Consider the following 15,869-nt stretch of genomic DNA (forward strand, 5'->3'; position numbering starts at 1 on the left):
CTTTGATCTTTTCTTTTCAGCCCTTCTCTGTTTACGTCATGAATACTGGAGCTTCCCAAAATTGTACCCTCTGCCCTTTTCTTCTCACTCTTGGGCAAACATCCATAGCTTTAATGATGACCTCCATGCTGGTGAGTCCCAGATTTATGCGTACAGCTCTGACTTTTACCCTCAACTCTAATCGCATAAATCTAACTGCCTAAGGGATATCTCTGCTTGGTGTTTCACCGGTATCTCATATTCCTCATTCCCCCAATACTACCAGTATCCATTTCCAAGCTCAGTCGCTATCTACTTATTATAAATTATGGCATCACGTTCCCTCTGTCCAAACTGTACTCACTATCCACCTCCAGCCCAACATCCTACCCCCTACCTGGTCTTCCCTTTGTCTTCCCTGGCTCACCTTTACCCCACCATTCACCAAGACACTCATGCTGAGATCCTTAAGACTTCTACTTTTCCATCACCACAACACAGCCAAGGTAGGTTGACTTGCACTTCATAAATCTCTGTCTAATATCCCAATTTAACCACCCCCATGGCCCCTCAGTGTAGACCTTCAACGTCACTCCTGATGTGGATTAGTGCAGCAGCTTTCTAACCAGCCCCACTGTTTCTCCCAACCTACCTGCCACACCACGGCCAGAGAGATCACTATAAAATGCAAACTGACCAAATTATTCCCCTACTTAAAATCTTTTACTGGTTCTCTAAAAGCTGTAGCATCTAAACTCCTGAGCACAGCACATACAGCCCTTCATGACAGGACTCATCCCCGTGTCTCCAGTATCACTCCCTACAACTCACTCCTTCGGACTTTATACTGCAGGAGTACCAAATGCATGATATGCTTCTCCAGATATGCCATGCCTTTGCGCTTGCTGTGTCCCTGGCCTAGAATGCCCTTTCCCACCTTCTTCCCTGGTGAATTCCCATTAATCCTCCACAGCCGGATGATGTGGTTTTCCTTTGCAAATCTTTCCTCATACCCTCTCCCCGCAACAGTCAGTCTCCTTGTTTGTGTTCTTCCTGTATTTTGTGCCTACAGCCATTACAACCTGTATCATGTTCTTTTAATTACTTGTTCAGTGTCACTCTTCTCAACTTGATCATGCTTTCCTTAAGGTGTGGTCTGTATCTTTTTCGTCTTTCTATCCCCAAAGCCTAGCACACCCATGCTATAAAAGCAAGAAGGGGAAAGTGAAGCAGATGGAACATTTCTAGAAGGCATGCATTTGTACAGCTATGTCAGCACTCCAGGGAGTACATTAAAGACCGTTGCTTAATACAGATGCTACGTATCTTATTCAATTAACGTGAGGGAATCCCAACTTCATAAATAGTAACATACTCTTAAACAGAGCACGCCGACCCCTCCCCATTTATTTCTTTAATTAAAGGTCTGTGCCTTAAGGCCTTTGGTGAATCTTAAGAACTAAATAGATCAAAATACCACAGTGTACTTTATTTCTTCCCATTCACCCAAAGCAAGTTAATTAATTAATCAAAGTAATCAATGAATTTTCTTATTTAAAAAAAAAAGAAATGGGCATTCTGGTCCAAGATGGCAACATAGGGGGCTCCTGAATTCACTTCCTCCCATGGTCATACCAAATCTACAGCTACACACAGAACAAGTCCCTCTAAAAGAAATCCAGAAACTAGCTGAGCAGCTCCTACACGTTAGATGAATGAGGGGAAAGAAAAAGACAAAAACCCACATCAAAACTGGTAGGAAGGCAGAGACATACAATCAGGAGGGAACTCACAACGCCCAGCTTCTCCCTGAGGAGTTAAGGGTTTACAACTAACATCTAGCACCCCAACTTTAAGACTTCCACCTGAGAAATGGGACCCCAAAACTCTAACTCTGAAAGTCAAAAGGGCTTGAATCCAGAAAACCTCAAGGACTAGAGGATACAAAGAAACAGTTCTTCACAAGCTGCCTAGGATTTGCGGTGGTTGTGTCCCCCCAGGGCTCAGGGCAGAGGCATCAGTCAGAAATGCCCATCTCTCAGTCTTTTCCTGAAAGAGACGTATTTGCATACATTAAAAGCTGCAGCCTGAGGGTCAGGCTTCTACTTTAACACACACGTAGAGGCTGAGTGCCTGCAATCCTCTTCTGAGACCTGGGCGCCAGGTCAAGCCCTCCCTCTGCCTGGCTCCAGGTCACTCTTTCTTCCTGGAAAGAGCCTGTGTGCACTTCCAGGGCCCTGGCTTTTGTGGCTGCAGCCCAGAGGACACACCCCTTGATGGCCAGACTCTGGTGATCAGCAGGGCTTGAGTATGTGGATTTAGTTAGGACTGTAGCAAACAGAGGAACAGTTCTTAACTGACTACCCATGCCCTCGGGGCTCAGTACAGAGGGAGTGGACAGAAAACCCACCTGCCAGACTTTCTCTGAAAGAGGTTCATTGGCACAATTTAGAAGCCGTTGCAGAAGGGTCCAGATCCAATCAGACAGCATCTAGATGCTGACTGAGATCCTTCCTTTTGAGACAGGGACAGGGCTTTGCACACCCTCACCTACTGGGTGCCACTGAGAACAAAGAAAGTGACTTGGACAATCACAAAAGTTTAAGACACAGCCAAGAGCTAGAGCTAGGCTGAATGATAAGGTTCAGACAACAGACTGGTGATTGTTGGGGGGGTAGGGAAGGCTGAGGGGAGGGGAAATGAGTGAAGGTGGTCAAAAGGTACAAACTTCCAGTTTTAAGATAAATAAGTCCTGGGGAATCTAATGTACAGCATGGTAACTATAGTTAACAATACTGTGTTGTGTTTTTGAAAGTTGCTGAGAGTAAATCTTAAAAGTTCTCATCACAAGAAAAAAAATTGCAACTATGTGAGGTGATGGATGTCAACTAAACCTACTGTGGTGATCATTTTGCAACATAAACATATATCAAATCATTATGTTGTACAGCTTAAACTAATACAATGTTATATGTCAATTATATCTCAATAAAACTAGAAAAAAATGCATACCAAACCTGTATTGATTTTGTGCAATTTTGCCCCATGCCGTAAGATCCGTCTAAGGAGGCAATACTGTCTTCAAGACGGAAAAAGAAGGCTTGGAAAAATTTAGTTGCTAAAATCTCCCTGATGTTTCCCTGACCAAAAGCTCTGTGATCATTCTAAATTTAATGAAAAGCCAGCAATGCAGGAATGGGGGCCACTGGGATGTTTATTATCTCTGCATTCTTTTTTGAAGCCCAATGTTTCTACTGACATAATACATTAGAAAATATGTAGGTAACATTCATTATTGTACTACAGAGTTCATTTTAATTTTTTTATTAAATATTTATTTGGCTGTGCCGGGTCTTAGTAGTGGCATGCGGCATCTTTCTTTTTAGTTGCGGCATGCGGGATCTTTCTTTTTAGTTGCGGCATGCGGGATCTCGGTTCCTGACCAGGGATCAAACCCGGGCCCCCTGTATTGGGAGTTGGGAGACTTAACCACTGGACCACCAGGGAAGTCCCCAGAGTTCATTTTTAAAATAAAACTTGTAATTTCCTCAAAATTATATTATCTTGAACCCTCTTGCTGAACTGTATGGGAACTGAAAAAATCCATCATTAATTTGCCACAGAATCGGGGCAATTTATGTGGGTAGTCCAATCATCCCAACTATGTCCATATCCCATGCTGCTCCACCACTGCCCAGCTGTTGACATGGTGATTGAGCTGGACCATTAATTGAGATGGCCTGGCCTGAAATTAAATTGTAAAGTTCTAGGGCAAAATGAAGAACAAAGGATCTAGGCTTGGAAAGAAGGAAATATTTCTTAAGCAACCATGTCCTCTATGAGAGCCCAGGATCCCCCACTGCTAAACTATTCTTTAGTTGGTTCATTCTAAGTCTCACTTTCTTCATCTATAAAATGGAAGTAAATATAAACACACATGATTTCCAATCAAATTCTTGGTTGTATGGAATTTTATAAACAATAAAGTGATATATATATATGTGTGTGTGTGTGTAAATAACTGTAAGAATCTATATCAAAAGTTTAAAAGAGATAGAAGATAGAAGGGTTATAGGTAGGATTTACAGATAAAATAAAGGACACCTAGTTAAATTTGAATTTCAGATAAAGAGGGCAAAATATTTTAGAATATCTCAGGTAATACTTGGGCATACTAAACATTTCATTTTTTATGTGCTAAATATTTTTATTTCCTAATCCTATATTTTTTATATAATCATCTTCCTGATTTACTAAGAGGCTTTTCCTTATATGAAGAATAGATCATGATTTAAATAAAAGAATCAAATGTGGATCTAGTTAGACAGATTTTCAGCAAATAACCGTGATCATATTTTTTTCTCCTTTGACATTTTGACATGATAAATTATCTAATATCTCAATATGAGGTGATTTATACAGTATTAAAATAACCTTATATAAACATTAAAATTTTTAACATAGTTCTGAATTCAATTTGATCTTTTTAAAGAAATTTTATCTAGAATCTATAGTTTTTTCTTTCTAATGCTCTAATTTTGGCATTAGTGTTATGCTGGACCAAAAAGCAAGTGTATTCTAAAATATACTATCTTTTTCTACGCTCTGGGATTTTATAATCTTATAAGATTTATTTATTTGGGTTTTAGATGGTTTTAATAACTCACACATTAAACTGTCTAAGCTTAGTCCTCTTTCTGAGGAAGTTCTTTGTTAACCTTTTCCATTTTATGTATGACTTTTGATTTACTCAGGCTTTCTATGTCTTCTTGGGCTGATTTTGGCAATCAATCTTTTCCTCTAAAGTAATTTGATGGAGGCTTTCAAAATTTTTAGCATTGAATTTTACATCAGATTTTTTCAAAATCCTGTATTTGTATTTGCTAAATCTGGGAAACCTAGTAATAGATGTTTTTGGTTTTTTTGTCTATATTTTTTAAGTTTCTGTAATATGTAAAATGCATGCAATGAGAAGAAGTAAAAACTAGGATTTTTTAAAAACTGCTATCGTTAGAAAGAAGTTACACCAGTGATATGATAAAGTGGTGTAGTTATCCTTCTTTTTTTTTTGCGGTACGCGGGCCTCTCACTGTCGTGGCCTCTACTCATTGCGGAGCACAGGCTCCGGACGCACAGGCTCAGCGGCCATGGCTCACGCGCCCAGCCGCTCCGCGGCATGTGGGATCTTCCCAGACCGGGGCACGAACCCGTGTCCCCTGCATCGGCAAGCGGACTCTCAACCACTGTGCCACCAGGGAAACTCTCCTTCTTTAGTTAGAGACTTTGCTTACTCAAACTATGGTCTGTGGACCAGGAGTATCAGCCTCACCTGGAACATGTTATAAACGCGGAAGCTCAGAACCCAACCCAGACCTACGAAATCTGAATCCACGTCTTAACAAGATTCTCAGGAGTTTCCTTTGAGAAGTTCTGCTCTATAGAGAGACCTCAACCAAAAACTGGGTCTTCAAAATAGTTGAATCCCTTAAATGAAAAAAAAAAAAAAAATCCTCAGCAAGAGTGGAAGGAGAACTTCTGCCCTTTTATATAATCTCGATTATATAAACTTCTAAAAAATCCTAATTTTTATTTCTTCTCATTGCATGCATTTTACATATACAGAAACTTAAAAAATATAGACAAAAAAACAAAAACATCTATTACTAGGTTACCCAGATTTAGCAAATAAAAATACAGGATTTTTTAAAAGGAGAACCTGAGACTGAGTTGAGCAATCTGACCTGATCTTAAGAATACCCGTAGGAGAGAGGAGAGGCCTCCCAGTGACAGGAGTCCCAGGTCCTTCCTCCTGTCCATCCACCCTGGGCTGCCCAGTCACTAAATGACTCCAGAAGTCACCAGTCACATAAATTACCATGAGAATAGTGCCCCTGAGTTGGGCAACGTAGGGGTCCCTACCCAGCTCTGCCCTGGAGACCTCATTTAGACTCGCACCAGCTCCCAGAGGCATGGAAACTTAGTGGGGAAGATGAATGAAAAAGTAAGGGTTGGTCCTTGATCTTGTTTTGGAAGGCCTGGTTTTTATTAATTTGTTTTGTTTTATTTGTGCAAGGGTACTGACAGGTGTTTCTTGGGGTTTTTGTTTGTTTTAGGAACTAGAATCTGTCAATGCTAGTGAGTAATCAGTTAAACAGGTGAGATGAACTCTGGATAAAATTACTGAAGTCCGGGGCTTCCCTGGTGGCGCAGTGGCTGAGAGTCCGCCTGCCAGTGCAGGGGTTCGTGCCCTGATCCGGGAGGATCCCGCATGCCGCGGAGCGGCTGGGCCCGTGAGCCATGGCCGCTGAGCCTGTGCGTCCAGAGCCTGTGCTCCGCAACGGGAGAGGCCACAGCAGTGAGAGGCCCGCGTACCGCAAAAAAAAAAAAAAAAAAAATTACTGAAGTCCTTCTTTTAGCTAATACTCAAGATTAATATTTAAACATGTACAATTTTGGCGGACTACTGAAAGCACCTCCAAATTATCTTCTACAATTAGTGACAGATTTTATTTCGTACCAGCAATTCTAGCTACACTTTGAAAACACAGAGGCTGTGTATAAAAGAAGCATAAAGTCAAAGCTCCATCTTCTGAAGTACCCAAGTTCATTTCTGAGAGTGAACCAAAAACGCAGGAAAAACACATGCAGGTTTCTGTCCCCATCTCATCAAAGTGCTTCTGCTTGGGAGCCTACCTCAGCCCACCCCTCTGTCTTCCCCACCTCCCTCATGTGGATTTCATAGTACAGACCACTAGCTAAGTGTATGTCATGGGTTTCGTTGCTGCTGTTGTTATTTATTTATTATTTTCCGTTTCTCTCACTAGAATATAAATTCCATGAGAGCAGGGATTTCATCTGACTCATTCACGAGGGCACCCCAAGTCCCTAGAAAATGCCTGGCACCCAGGGGATACTCAGGAAACATTTGTAGAAGGAATGAATAAAGACAGACTGTTCTCCAGCTGATAATAAACAATATTCTCTTTGGTCACTGTTTGTTAATTTTATATTTTTTCATCCTTCAATCCCAGACTTGGATCTTCGTCAAATATCTTGAGTAAATTTGCTTCATCTTCCACGAAATAATTCCTGGGTTTGTCATGTAGCTCAGAGTAGAAACTTTTATAATAACTTCTGACAATTTTCAGATTCTAAAGTAAATTGCTTCTTCCTGTAATGCATCTGCCTCTCACTTTCATTAGCTGTGGTAATATGCTAATCCCTCTGTGCTGCAGTCTCAGAGAAAGGAAGAGGGAGAGTTCCAGAAAACAGTTGGTTTTTTTTCTTCTTTATAGAAAAGCACTTGAGATGAAAAGGTCTGTAAAAATCAACTCTCAGTGGCACACACAAAAACTCCAACCTTTTAAAACGTTCCTTAAAGAGGAGAGGGTATTTCTCGTGTGTGTGAGAAGGCGTGCTCAATGCATTCTCACAGGGCTCCCAGGCCTGAGTTCTGAGACGAGGCTTCGGCAGAATTGAAAATGGAACAGATTGTGGGAAGGCAGAAAGGTTGCCAGAGATACGGGACGAGTGACAGGAAATACATCAATTAACACACTTAATACTCAGGTAAGGTTGCTAACAACCGGTGGTTACACTCAGTTTCCCAGTGGAATCTTGGGCAACTCAATTAACCTCTTTCTACCACATTCTCATCACTAATAAATTGAGTACAACAATCTCCCTAGCAGAGATTGCATGGGATTTGGTAGTAAATGTGAGTAGAGAGCTATATGTGTGATACCTAACAATATTGTGTGAATAAGCATAAAATCTCGGGGCTACAAGGTCCTCAAGAGGTCAATCTAGCCCTTTCACAGGGGACCATAATTAAATCATTCCAGAGGGATTAGATTCTAAACTTTTTTAAAAGGTGTCTGTAAAAGGGATTCCCAGAACATTCCCCTTGGCCAAGGATGCTTTCGGAAATTTAAGACGTCTCAACCCTACAGCATTGTAATGCTGTGCTTTTGCCCCTTCGGCGACCATATTATAGTAGCACGCTGGTGTAGTGCATGGCTACTGGAGCCTGGCTGACTCAGGTCCCCACTGGACTCTACTCTGTACTGGCTACATGACACTGAGCAAGTTACAGCCTTAACTTCTTCTAACCTAAGTTCCTTCACTGATCCCATAAGGCTGGTATCAGGACCTAGTGGAAAAAAAAAAACAAATAAGGCACTTCTCACAGTGTCTGCATCATGGTGTGCACCAAATCAAGAGGAATATTATTTTCTGGCTCAATAACCCTGGTTACTCTAATTTATATTAACAACTTTTTTTTTTTTTTTTTTGCGGTACGCGGGCCTCTCACTGTTGTGGCCTCTCCCGTTGCGGAGCACAGGCTCCGGACGCGCAGGCTCAGCGGCCATGGCTCACGGGCCCAGCCGCTCTGCGGCATGTGGGATCCTCCCGGACCGGGGCACGAACCCGCGTACCCTGCATCGGCAGGCGGACTCTCAACCACTGCACCACCAGGGAAGCCCAACAATTTAACTTTTAAATTGTTCATTATTTTTGTTTCTCTTTTCTGATCCCTCACTAAATTCCCTATTTTTCATTTTTAAGAAAGTGATCAAAATCATAGGAGGAGGTTAACCACTCTGAGTAACCTGGGAAGATTTCTTCTTTATTTGTCCTAGGATCAGAAGGGAAGCCTGTGTGGTGTGCGCTTTGGGAAGGCATTGGGACTCTTAGTGACAAAGATTCCCATATTTTGTAAGTGGCTGTGGAAACAGAGCCACGAGAGTTTAAGGGACCATGGAAATTTTGGGCAGCGCATATATGGGTGGAAACCAGCATGTCTGGGGACTAGAGACCCTCCCCGAATTTTAGACACCATGTAAAAACCCCTGGAGCCTGGTGCATCCCAGGGAGCAGTGGGTTACCCTTATAATGTTCGTGAATACCTGAGTATATGGACCGAAATTTATACCAAGTGATCATGGGGGCTTTACAATTTACCAAGCACTTTCACACACTGCACCTCCTTTGATCCTGGCAAAAAGCTTGTGTGAGGGCTTCCCTGATGGCGCAGTGGTTGAGAGTCCGCCTGCCGATGCAGGGGACGCGGGTTCGTGCCCGGGTCCGGGAGGATCCCACATGCCGCGGAGCGGCTGGGCCCGTGAGCCATGGCCGCTGAGCCTGCGCGTCCGGAGCCTGTGCTCCGCAACGGGAGAGACCACAACAGTGAGAGGCCCGCGTACCGCAAAAAAAAAAAAAAAGCTTGTGTGAAAGATAATTATCCCTATTCTAATGCTGTGGATGCAAAGGCTCAGACAGCTGAAGTGTCTGGCCTGGGGTCTCTGTATTCCAATTCTGCATATTTCTACTATGCAGTATAACTCACCGTGTCCAAAATCTTTTAACCTAACCTTGAAATCCAGCATTTCCATGTGGGAGTACATTCCAATGTAAAATTGAAGCCACTTTAAATTTTAAGCTTGTAATACAAAATTGAGTCTGCAGTATGCTTACAGTTATGTTGCAAAAATAAAAACTCAAAGTGTACAGGAAAAAAGACTCAGATATATTATAGCAAAATGGTAAAGGCAACTGGGTTTAGCTGGTAGATGGTGGGCAGACTACTTTTTTACTTTTTTCTACATTCAAAATTTTCCTTAATGAACATATGTTTACAATGAAAAATATAAGTAGAATTGTTTTCCAAGTAGCTTGAGAGTTAAAAATTTCATCCAACAGCAAAGAACGTTCTTGTAGGAGCAGAGGGGGGCCTCCCCTACCTCCCAAGAAATTATATGTATCTCCCCTTCATCTCATCTCAACCACTTATAGATGACCCAGCTCTGAGTCAAATTATTCAGGATGGCATCAATTCTCTGTAGACGATATGCCAAAACGATGGCAGGAATCACTTCTAAATTTTGACAGAAGTCCAGATTTTGCCCTGAAGAGACCAATTCATATTAAGAGTAGAAAATTGTACAAATAATAAACGGAATTCTACAATGAGTTCTGGGTCTGTCTCGGTTACTCATACTGTCTCTGAAAGAACTCTCACCAGGAATTCCTGAGAGTGTAACTCTGAGGGCAGCGGGGTAAAAGCAACTAGCTCTTTAAGATCACCTATTATGCACAAAGGGAAGGAGGACATCAGTGGGGGCCACTCTTCTGCATGTCGGTCTTCTGGTCTAGCCACAAGCATCCAGGAGCCACTGATCTTCTGGCTTTGGTCCCACCTCACAGGATCCCTCAAGAGGTAAGCCCAGAAGCTACCTAACATTTCCTCAAATCAGGCTTACTTACCTTCACACAGCCCAGTGTTCTCCAAGTAAAACTGGGCTCTGCACTGGGACAGACACTCGCCAGAGGTGATGTTTGCCCCAGAGAGCTGCTCAATGTGCAGTCCTTCCTCTGGCTTCTTACACTGGGTGCACTGAGAGCTCTCTGGACCCACACAAGTCAGGCAAGAGGAATGACAGCCTGCCAAGAGGAATAAAATGCAGGAAAAATCCAAGGATCAGATAGATGTTGCAACCAAGGGGAGTCCCTAATGAAGTCAAAATCACTCAGAAAAGTGCACCAGATACATCTTTTCAGGAAACTGTTTTTCTAATGTTCTATACAAAGCCCAAGGTGATAATAACAATATCTGTGAGAGGCCAAATGAGGGTGATGTTAGCTAGTCACATCTCTCAGGTCCTGGAAGGGCTGCCAGGCTATATCATGGGGGGTGGGGGAAAGAAAAAGCAAACTGGACAATATTGGCTTGGTTCTCCAGAGATTCACATACAGTGGATGACGATTTAACATTACAGCCTCAGTTTTCATGGGAGATTTTAAGAAGCATTCCTATAAGGTCCGTTACTGTATTTTGTGCAAAAATGGTACTTGTGTTACTGTCCATTACGGCATCCATCACTCACTATAGAGGGGTCCAGGCAACAAATTGATCTTAGAATTTATGTGAGGAAAGGCTGCTTTTCTAGACAAGGAAGAGGCCCCTTTAGAGCAGCAGCAAGCATTTGACAATCCATCCCAGGTTCTGGTTTTCCTTGGCTACTGGTGAAGATCAGAGCCAAAGAGAGTACTCGAAATCTCTCCTGCCCACATTCTGATATAATGACCTCTACTGTCCTTTAAAAGATTCTCTAAATTTTCTTTTTCAGAATATCTATTGCAGCATCCCTGTTTTAAATATATTTTTCTTGTAACTATTCTCACATTCTTTTCCAAGGTGCCCTACGTATAAGTAAACATAAATTAACCTTTTACTTAATTCAAGTGTTTGCTCCCAATGTTCTAGTTTCAAAAGGCTCAAATGAGACTGTCCTCCCAATGAGCCCAAAGCCTTTTTGGCAAACAGCTATTGAAGAGTTTCCACTTTACTTAACCCAGAGGCATTGCTAGTAAGTCTCAGTTTGCTCAACAGTGTCATTAACAAAAAGAAGCTCTTCAGGGAAAAACAAAATGAAGACTAAGAAAAACACTAGCAATGGTCAGAGAACAGAAAAAGAAGGAAATAAGAGTTGGGTTGTTTTAATGTACCACGGTAAAGGGAATGACATTCCTCTCAAGAATGGCCAGAAAAATCATACCCTTTTGAGTGTCTTCACAAATATTCAAATGTGATTTTTCAGATTATCCCTTGGTAATGAAAAAAAGCATATAATGCATACATAACCATATAGGATACACTAGAGGGAAAGTTGCCCCGAAAAGTAACTTATATCTATGTCCTTGTGATGGGAAAGTCTCTCAAGAATGATGGTGACGCCAGTGATACCTTTGCAGACCCCGTGGTCAGGGTAGAAGCCCTCTCCACAGCTGGGCAGACAGTGACCTTGGCGCAGGGCCTGGGGGTAGATGCAGGCTGTACAGTGAGAGGCCGAGGGTCCTGAGCAGTTGGCACATGAGTTGTGACAAACTGAGGAAGAGAAGAAGAGGGGAACACAATGGGCCAAGGCGACTAGGGTGCCTACTTCTTGGCCAGGCTCCTTATGTGCTAGGAAGCCCTCTCATCTATCACTCAATCCCCCTTCAGCTGTTGCACAAAATCAAGAGATATATGTGTTCGAAGGTGGTTATAACACCAGAACTGCCCACATTGCCCCTTTTCCATCTTTCACCATGTTCTATCAATTATTTATTAGCTACCCTTTATGTATGTTTGTATTAAGTGTTTTATACATATTGCCACTTTTAACCTTCATAGCAACATTATGAGGTAGGTATTATTAACCCCATTTTAAAGATGAGAAAACCGAGGTCTTGGGGGGCTAAAAAATTTACTCAAGATCACAGAGTTAATTAGCAGCAGAGCTGGGATTTAGCCCTAGGTCTGTCTGAACCTAAAACTCCCATGTGAATAGGGAAGAGGGGAAAGTTCATGGGTCTGGATGTTGGGAGCACTGGGATTTTGACCGGCCTATCCCCTAACTTATGCCCTTAGCCAAGTCTGGGTCTCCCCAGGCCTAGTTTCCTTGGCATATGTATGGCAAGAGGTTGGACTAAATGGTCATTTAAGACACTTACAACTGGACATTTTAGGATTCTAAGTAAGAATTATATTAAAGAATCTGACCACTATGTATGGCAATGTCAGGCATGCGTCTCTGCTGCTTTTGTCCTGGTTGGTAACAGTGGGACATCTCTGGCTCCAAGAGGCAGATGGTACCATGCTGTCCTAAGGGACAGGAGTGAGATACTGCAAGAAGGCTCTGAAGGACCATGGTCAGGAGCTGGGAGAGGGGAGTGTGGGGACAGGATCAGACCGTTGAGGGTAGGATATTGAGGAAAAGGGATGAACACTGTATAAGTAAAGAGGTGGGCAAACAAACAGGAGGTTAATAAGACAAGGTGTGGGACAGGTGTAAGTATCCTGCCAACAGGTGGAAGTAAGAATACGTGTGTTTGTTTTGGAGAAGAAGGACCATCAAGGTGTCCTAGGCAGCAATAAGTCCCACCTCAAATAGGGATGTTTCGTAGTTTAAGTTGTATAAATCTGAAAGAAACACTATATAAATAGCACATAAAACCAAATTTTTAATAGGTACACACTTTAGCTTTATAATCTACCAAACTTGATTTACTCTTTAATTTTATTTTCGTAGTGTGCTGTAGTTGCCAATATATGTGCTTACAAATGCCATCTGTGGAATGATTCTGTCACACCTACAACCTGAGTTAGTGATGGTTTACAAGTACACAAGGACTGTGTAAAGATCTTAAAGATGTTCTCGGCATTTCAAAAAGATCCAGTGATGAGATCACTGGAGATCTAATGTGTACCAGATACACATAGGTTCTATAAGGAAAAGATATTCCTTTTAACTTGCCATTTTTCCATCATGCACACAAACTTCCAAATGAGCAGCACATAGCACCAGCTGTAATCAAACATGTATTAAATACTTTTTTGATGATGATTATGATGATGGTGATGATGATAACAATTACCCACATCTTACCTTTGCATTTGCCAGTGGCATCAGCATAGTACCCACCAGGACATTCAGAAATGCATTTCCCATCATGCAACACGGTCTTCTCAGCACAGGTAAGACATCTGGGACTATTGGGGCCACAACTCTTACAGGACTGATCACAAGCTAAGGGGGAGGAAAATCCATCAAAGAAAATCAATGGTGAGCAAAGGGAGAAGTGAAAGTCTATTCTTCACAACGTCCATAGTTGGTATCAACATAGTAATCACATTCTTTGGCTGCTCAGCTAAGTTCTATTTCCTTGATTCCAACATTTCTGTTTTCGCAGTTGAAGGAGAAACAAATAATTATTAATTAAACTAAGCATAACAAATACTCTGAGGCCCACCTACCAGTGTATCCAATTTGATATGGGATTTAAAGTCAAAACAGCTGGACTTTCCTGGTGGCGCAGTGGTTGAGAGTCCGCCTGTCAATGCAGAGGACATGGGTTCGAGCCCTGGCCTGGGAAGACCCCACATGCAGCGGAGCAACTAAGCCCGTGCGCCACAACTACTGAGCCTGCGCCCTAGAGCTCACGAGCCACAGCTGCTGAAGCCCGTGCACCTAGAGCCTGTGCTCTTCAATAAGAGAAGCCACCACAATGAGAAGCCTGCGCACTGCAACAAAGAGTAGCCCCCTCTCGCCTCAACTAGAGAAAGCCCACAAGCAGCAACAAAGACCCAATGCAGCCAAAAATTTAAAATATAAATAAATAAATAAATTTATTAAAAAAAAGAAAGTCAAAACAGCCTTGGTGGTAGGGTTGCCAGATTTGGCAAATAAAAATGCTCAGTTAAATTTGAATTTCCAGATAAATAATGAATACTTTTTTAGTTTAAGTTTGTCCCAAATATTTCATCCTATATTTTATCTGACAACCCTGGTTGGAGAGAGAATTCAGGAATTCAGAGTTCTACTAAGCAAGGTCATGCTACAAAATTTGGTTGAAATAATTGAACTTCACACTGCCTTCCAGGATCTACTCATTCACTTATCCATTCATTTAGCCCCCAAAACATTTCTTAAGCTCTGTGTCAAGTACTGTGCCAGGTGGTAGAGACACAAAACCCAAATCAACTTGGTCTCTGCTTTAAGGGGCTTGTTAAGTCTACCAGAGGGAGATAAACATATGCAATATTAGCAGTATTAAACATATCACTCAGATTGGTCTGTATAGACACAATAAAAATTTCAACAGAATGTGTGTGGGGTAGGAGGTATGAAAGGTTAAGAAAGGATTCATAGAAGAAATGACTCTTGAGCATTGTCTTGGAAAGCGGGTCAGAGCATGCCAAGCTGATGGGAATGTACTCCTGGCCGAAGCCGCGAGGCGAGTACAGGCCCAGAGCTTGGGAAATCCTGGGAAACAGCAGTTCATTCGGCTGGAAAAGTGGGAAGGGCCATAGTAACCTGTATGCCAAACTCTATAGTCTAGATTCTCATCCTATGAAAGACGCCCGTGGCCCCTACACAGATTTAAACAAGGTAAAAATATGGCTATGTTTGTGTATAAGAAAGATCATTTTGGCTTTAGTTTGGAGACAGTTTGGAGGGGTGAGGAAGGAGAGTTGGGGGCCTTGCTGGAATAGCGTAGCAATGCTCACAGAACAAGATGAGAGGGAGCTGAATCAAGGCTGTGAATGAGGTGATGGATTTGAGAGCTGTGTCGGTGAAAGTGTCTCAGATGGCTGCCTGGGGTCTGGCATGGGGACGAGTGATGCCACTCAAGGAACACAAAAAGGAGAGCAGGGGATTACAACAGACTCAGTTTGAGATACGCGCAGTCCAATAAATGGCCTGATTTAGAGTTCTGAGACTCTGGGGGGGAGGCTTGGGGGTCATCACATAGGGGTTGTTGAAATCAGAAATTAGTTGATTTATTCAGTAAAAGCATGACGGATAAGAAAGAAGTAGTCAAGGATCTGGAGAGCACCAAAATTTACTGAAAAAAGAAAAAAACTGGCAAAGGTAACAAAGAAGAAATGATCCAAAGGTAGGAGAGAAAACAGGAGTGTGGTGGCTGAGAATCCAAGAAAGGAAGAAGTTTCAAGAAGGAAGACATTAACAGTACAGAGAGGACAAATAAAGACTGAAGAGGGTTCACTTCACTTAGAAATTGGGACACGAGTGACCTGTGCCATAACCATTTCAGTGGAGTCATCAGACAGAATGAAAGTGAAGGCCATGATTATAAACTGTTCCTTTAAAGGCTCCTGGCTGTGAATGCAAGGGTATAGATAGAGGTGACATAACTAGAAAAATAGTACAGATGAACCTATCTCCAGGGCAGGAATAGAGATGTAGAGAACAGACGTGTGGACACAGAATGGGAAAGGGAGGGTGGGATGAATTGGGAGATTAGGTTTGACATAAATACACTACCATGTGTAAAAAAGATAGCTGTATAGCTCAGGGAGCTCAGCTCCGTGCTCTGTGATGACC

The 15,869-nt window shown here is 42.3% G+C and overlaps 1 protein-coding gene across 1 annotated transcript in view; it reads right to left on the reverse strand.

Moving 5' to 3' along the window:
• The window catches only part of FRAS1 (Fraser extracellular matrix complex subunit 1), a 467,475-nt gene that overhangs the window by 200,056 nt on the left and 251,550 nt on the right, over positions 1-15,869 (reverse strand). The window contains exons 16-18 of the mRNA XM_060147971.1: positions 13,410-13,550; positions 11,726-11,866; positions 10,246-10,422 (exon numbers count right to left, since the gene is read on the reverse strand). Coding sequence (XP_060003954.1) covers positions 10,246-10,422; positions 11,726-11,866; positions 13,410-13,550 — 459 coding nt within the window. The remainder of the gene's footprint in view (positions 1-10,245; positions 10,423-11,725; positions 11,867-13,409; positions 13,551-15,869) is intronic.

The sequence above is a fragment of the Lagenorhynchus albirostris genome, chromosome 4, assembly GCF_949774975.1.
Source record: "Lagenorhynchus albirostris chromosome 4, mLagAlb1.1, whole genome shotgun sequence".
NCBI classification, from domain to species: domain Eukaryota; kingdom Metazoa; phylum Chordata; class Mammalia; order Artiodactyla; family Delphinidae; genus Lagenorhynchus; species Lagenorhynchus albirostris.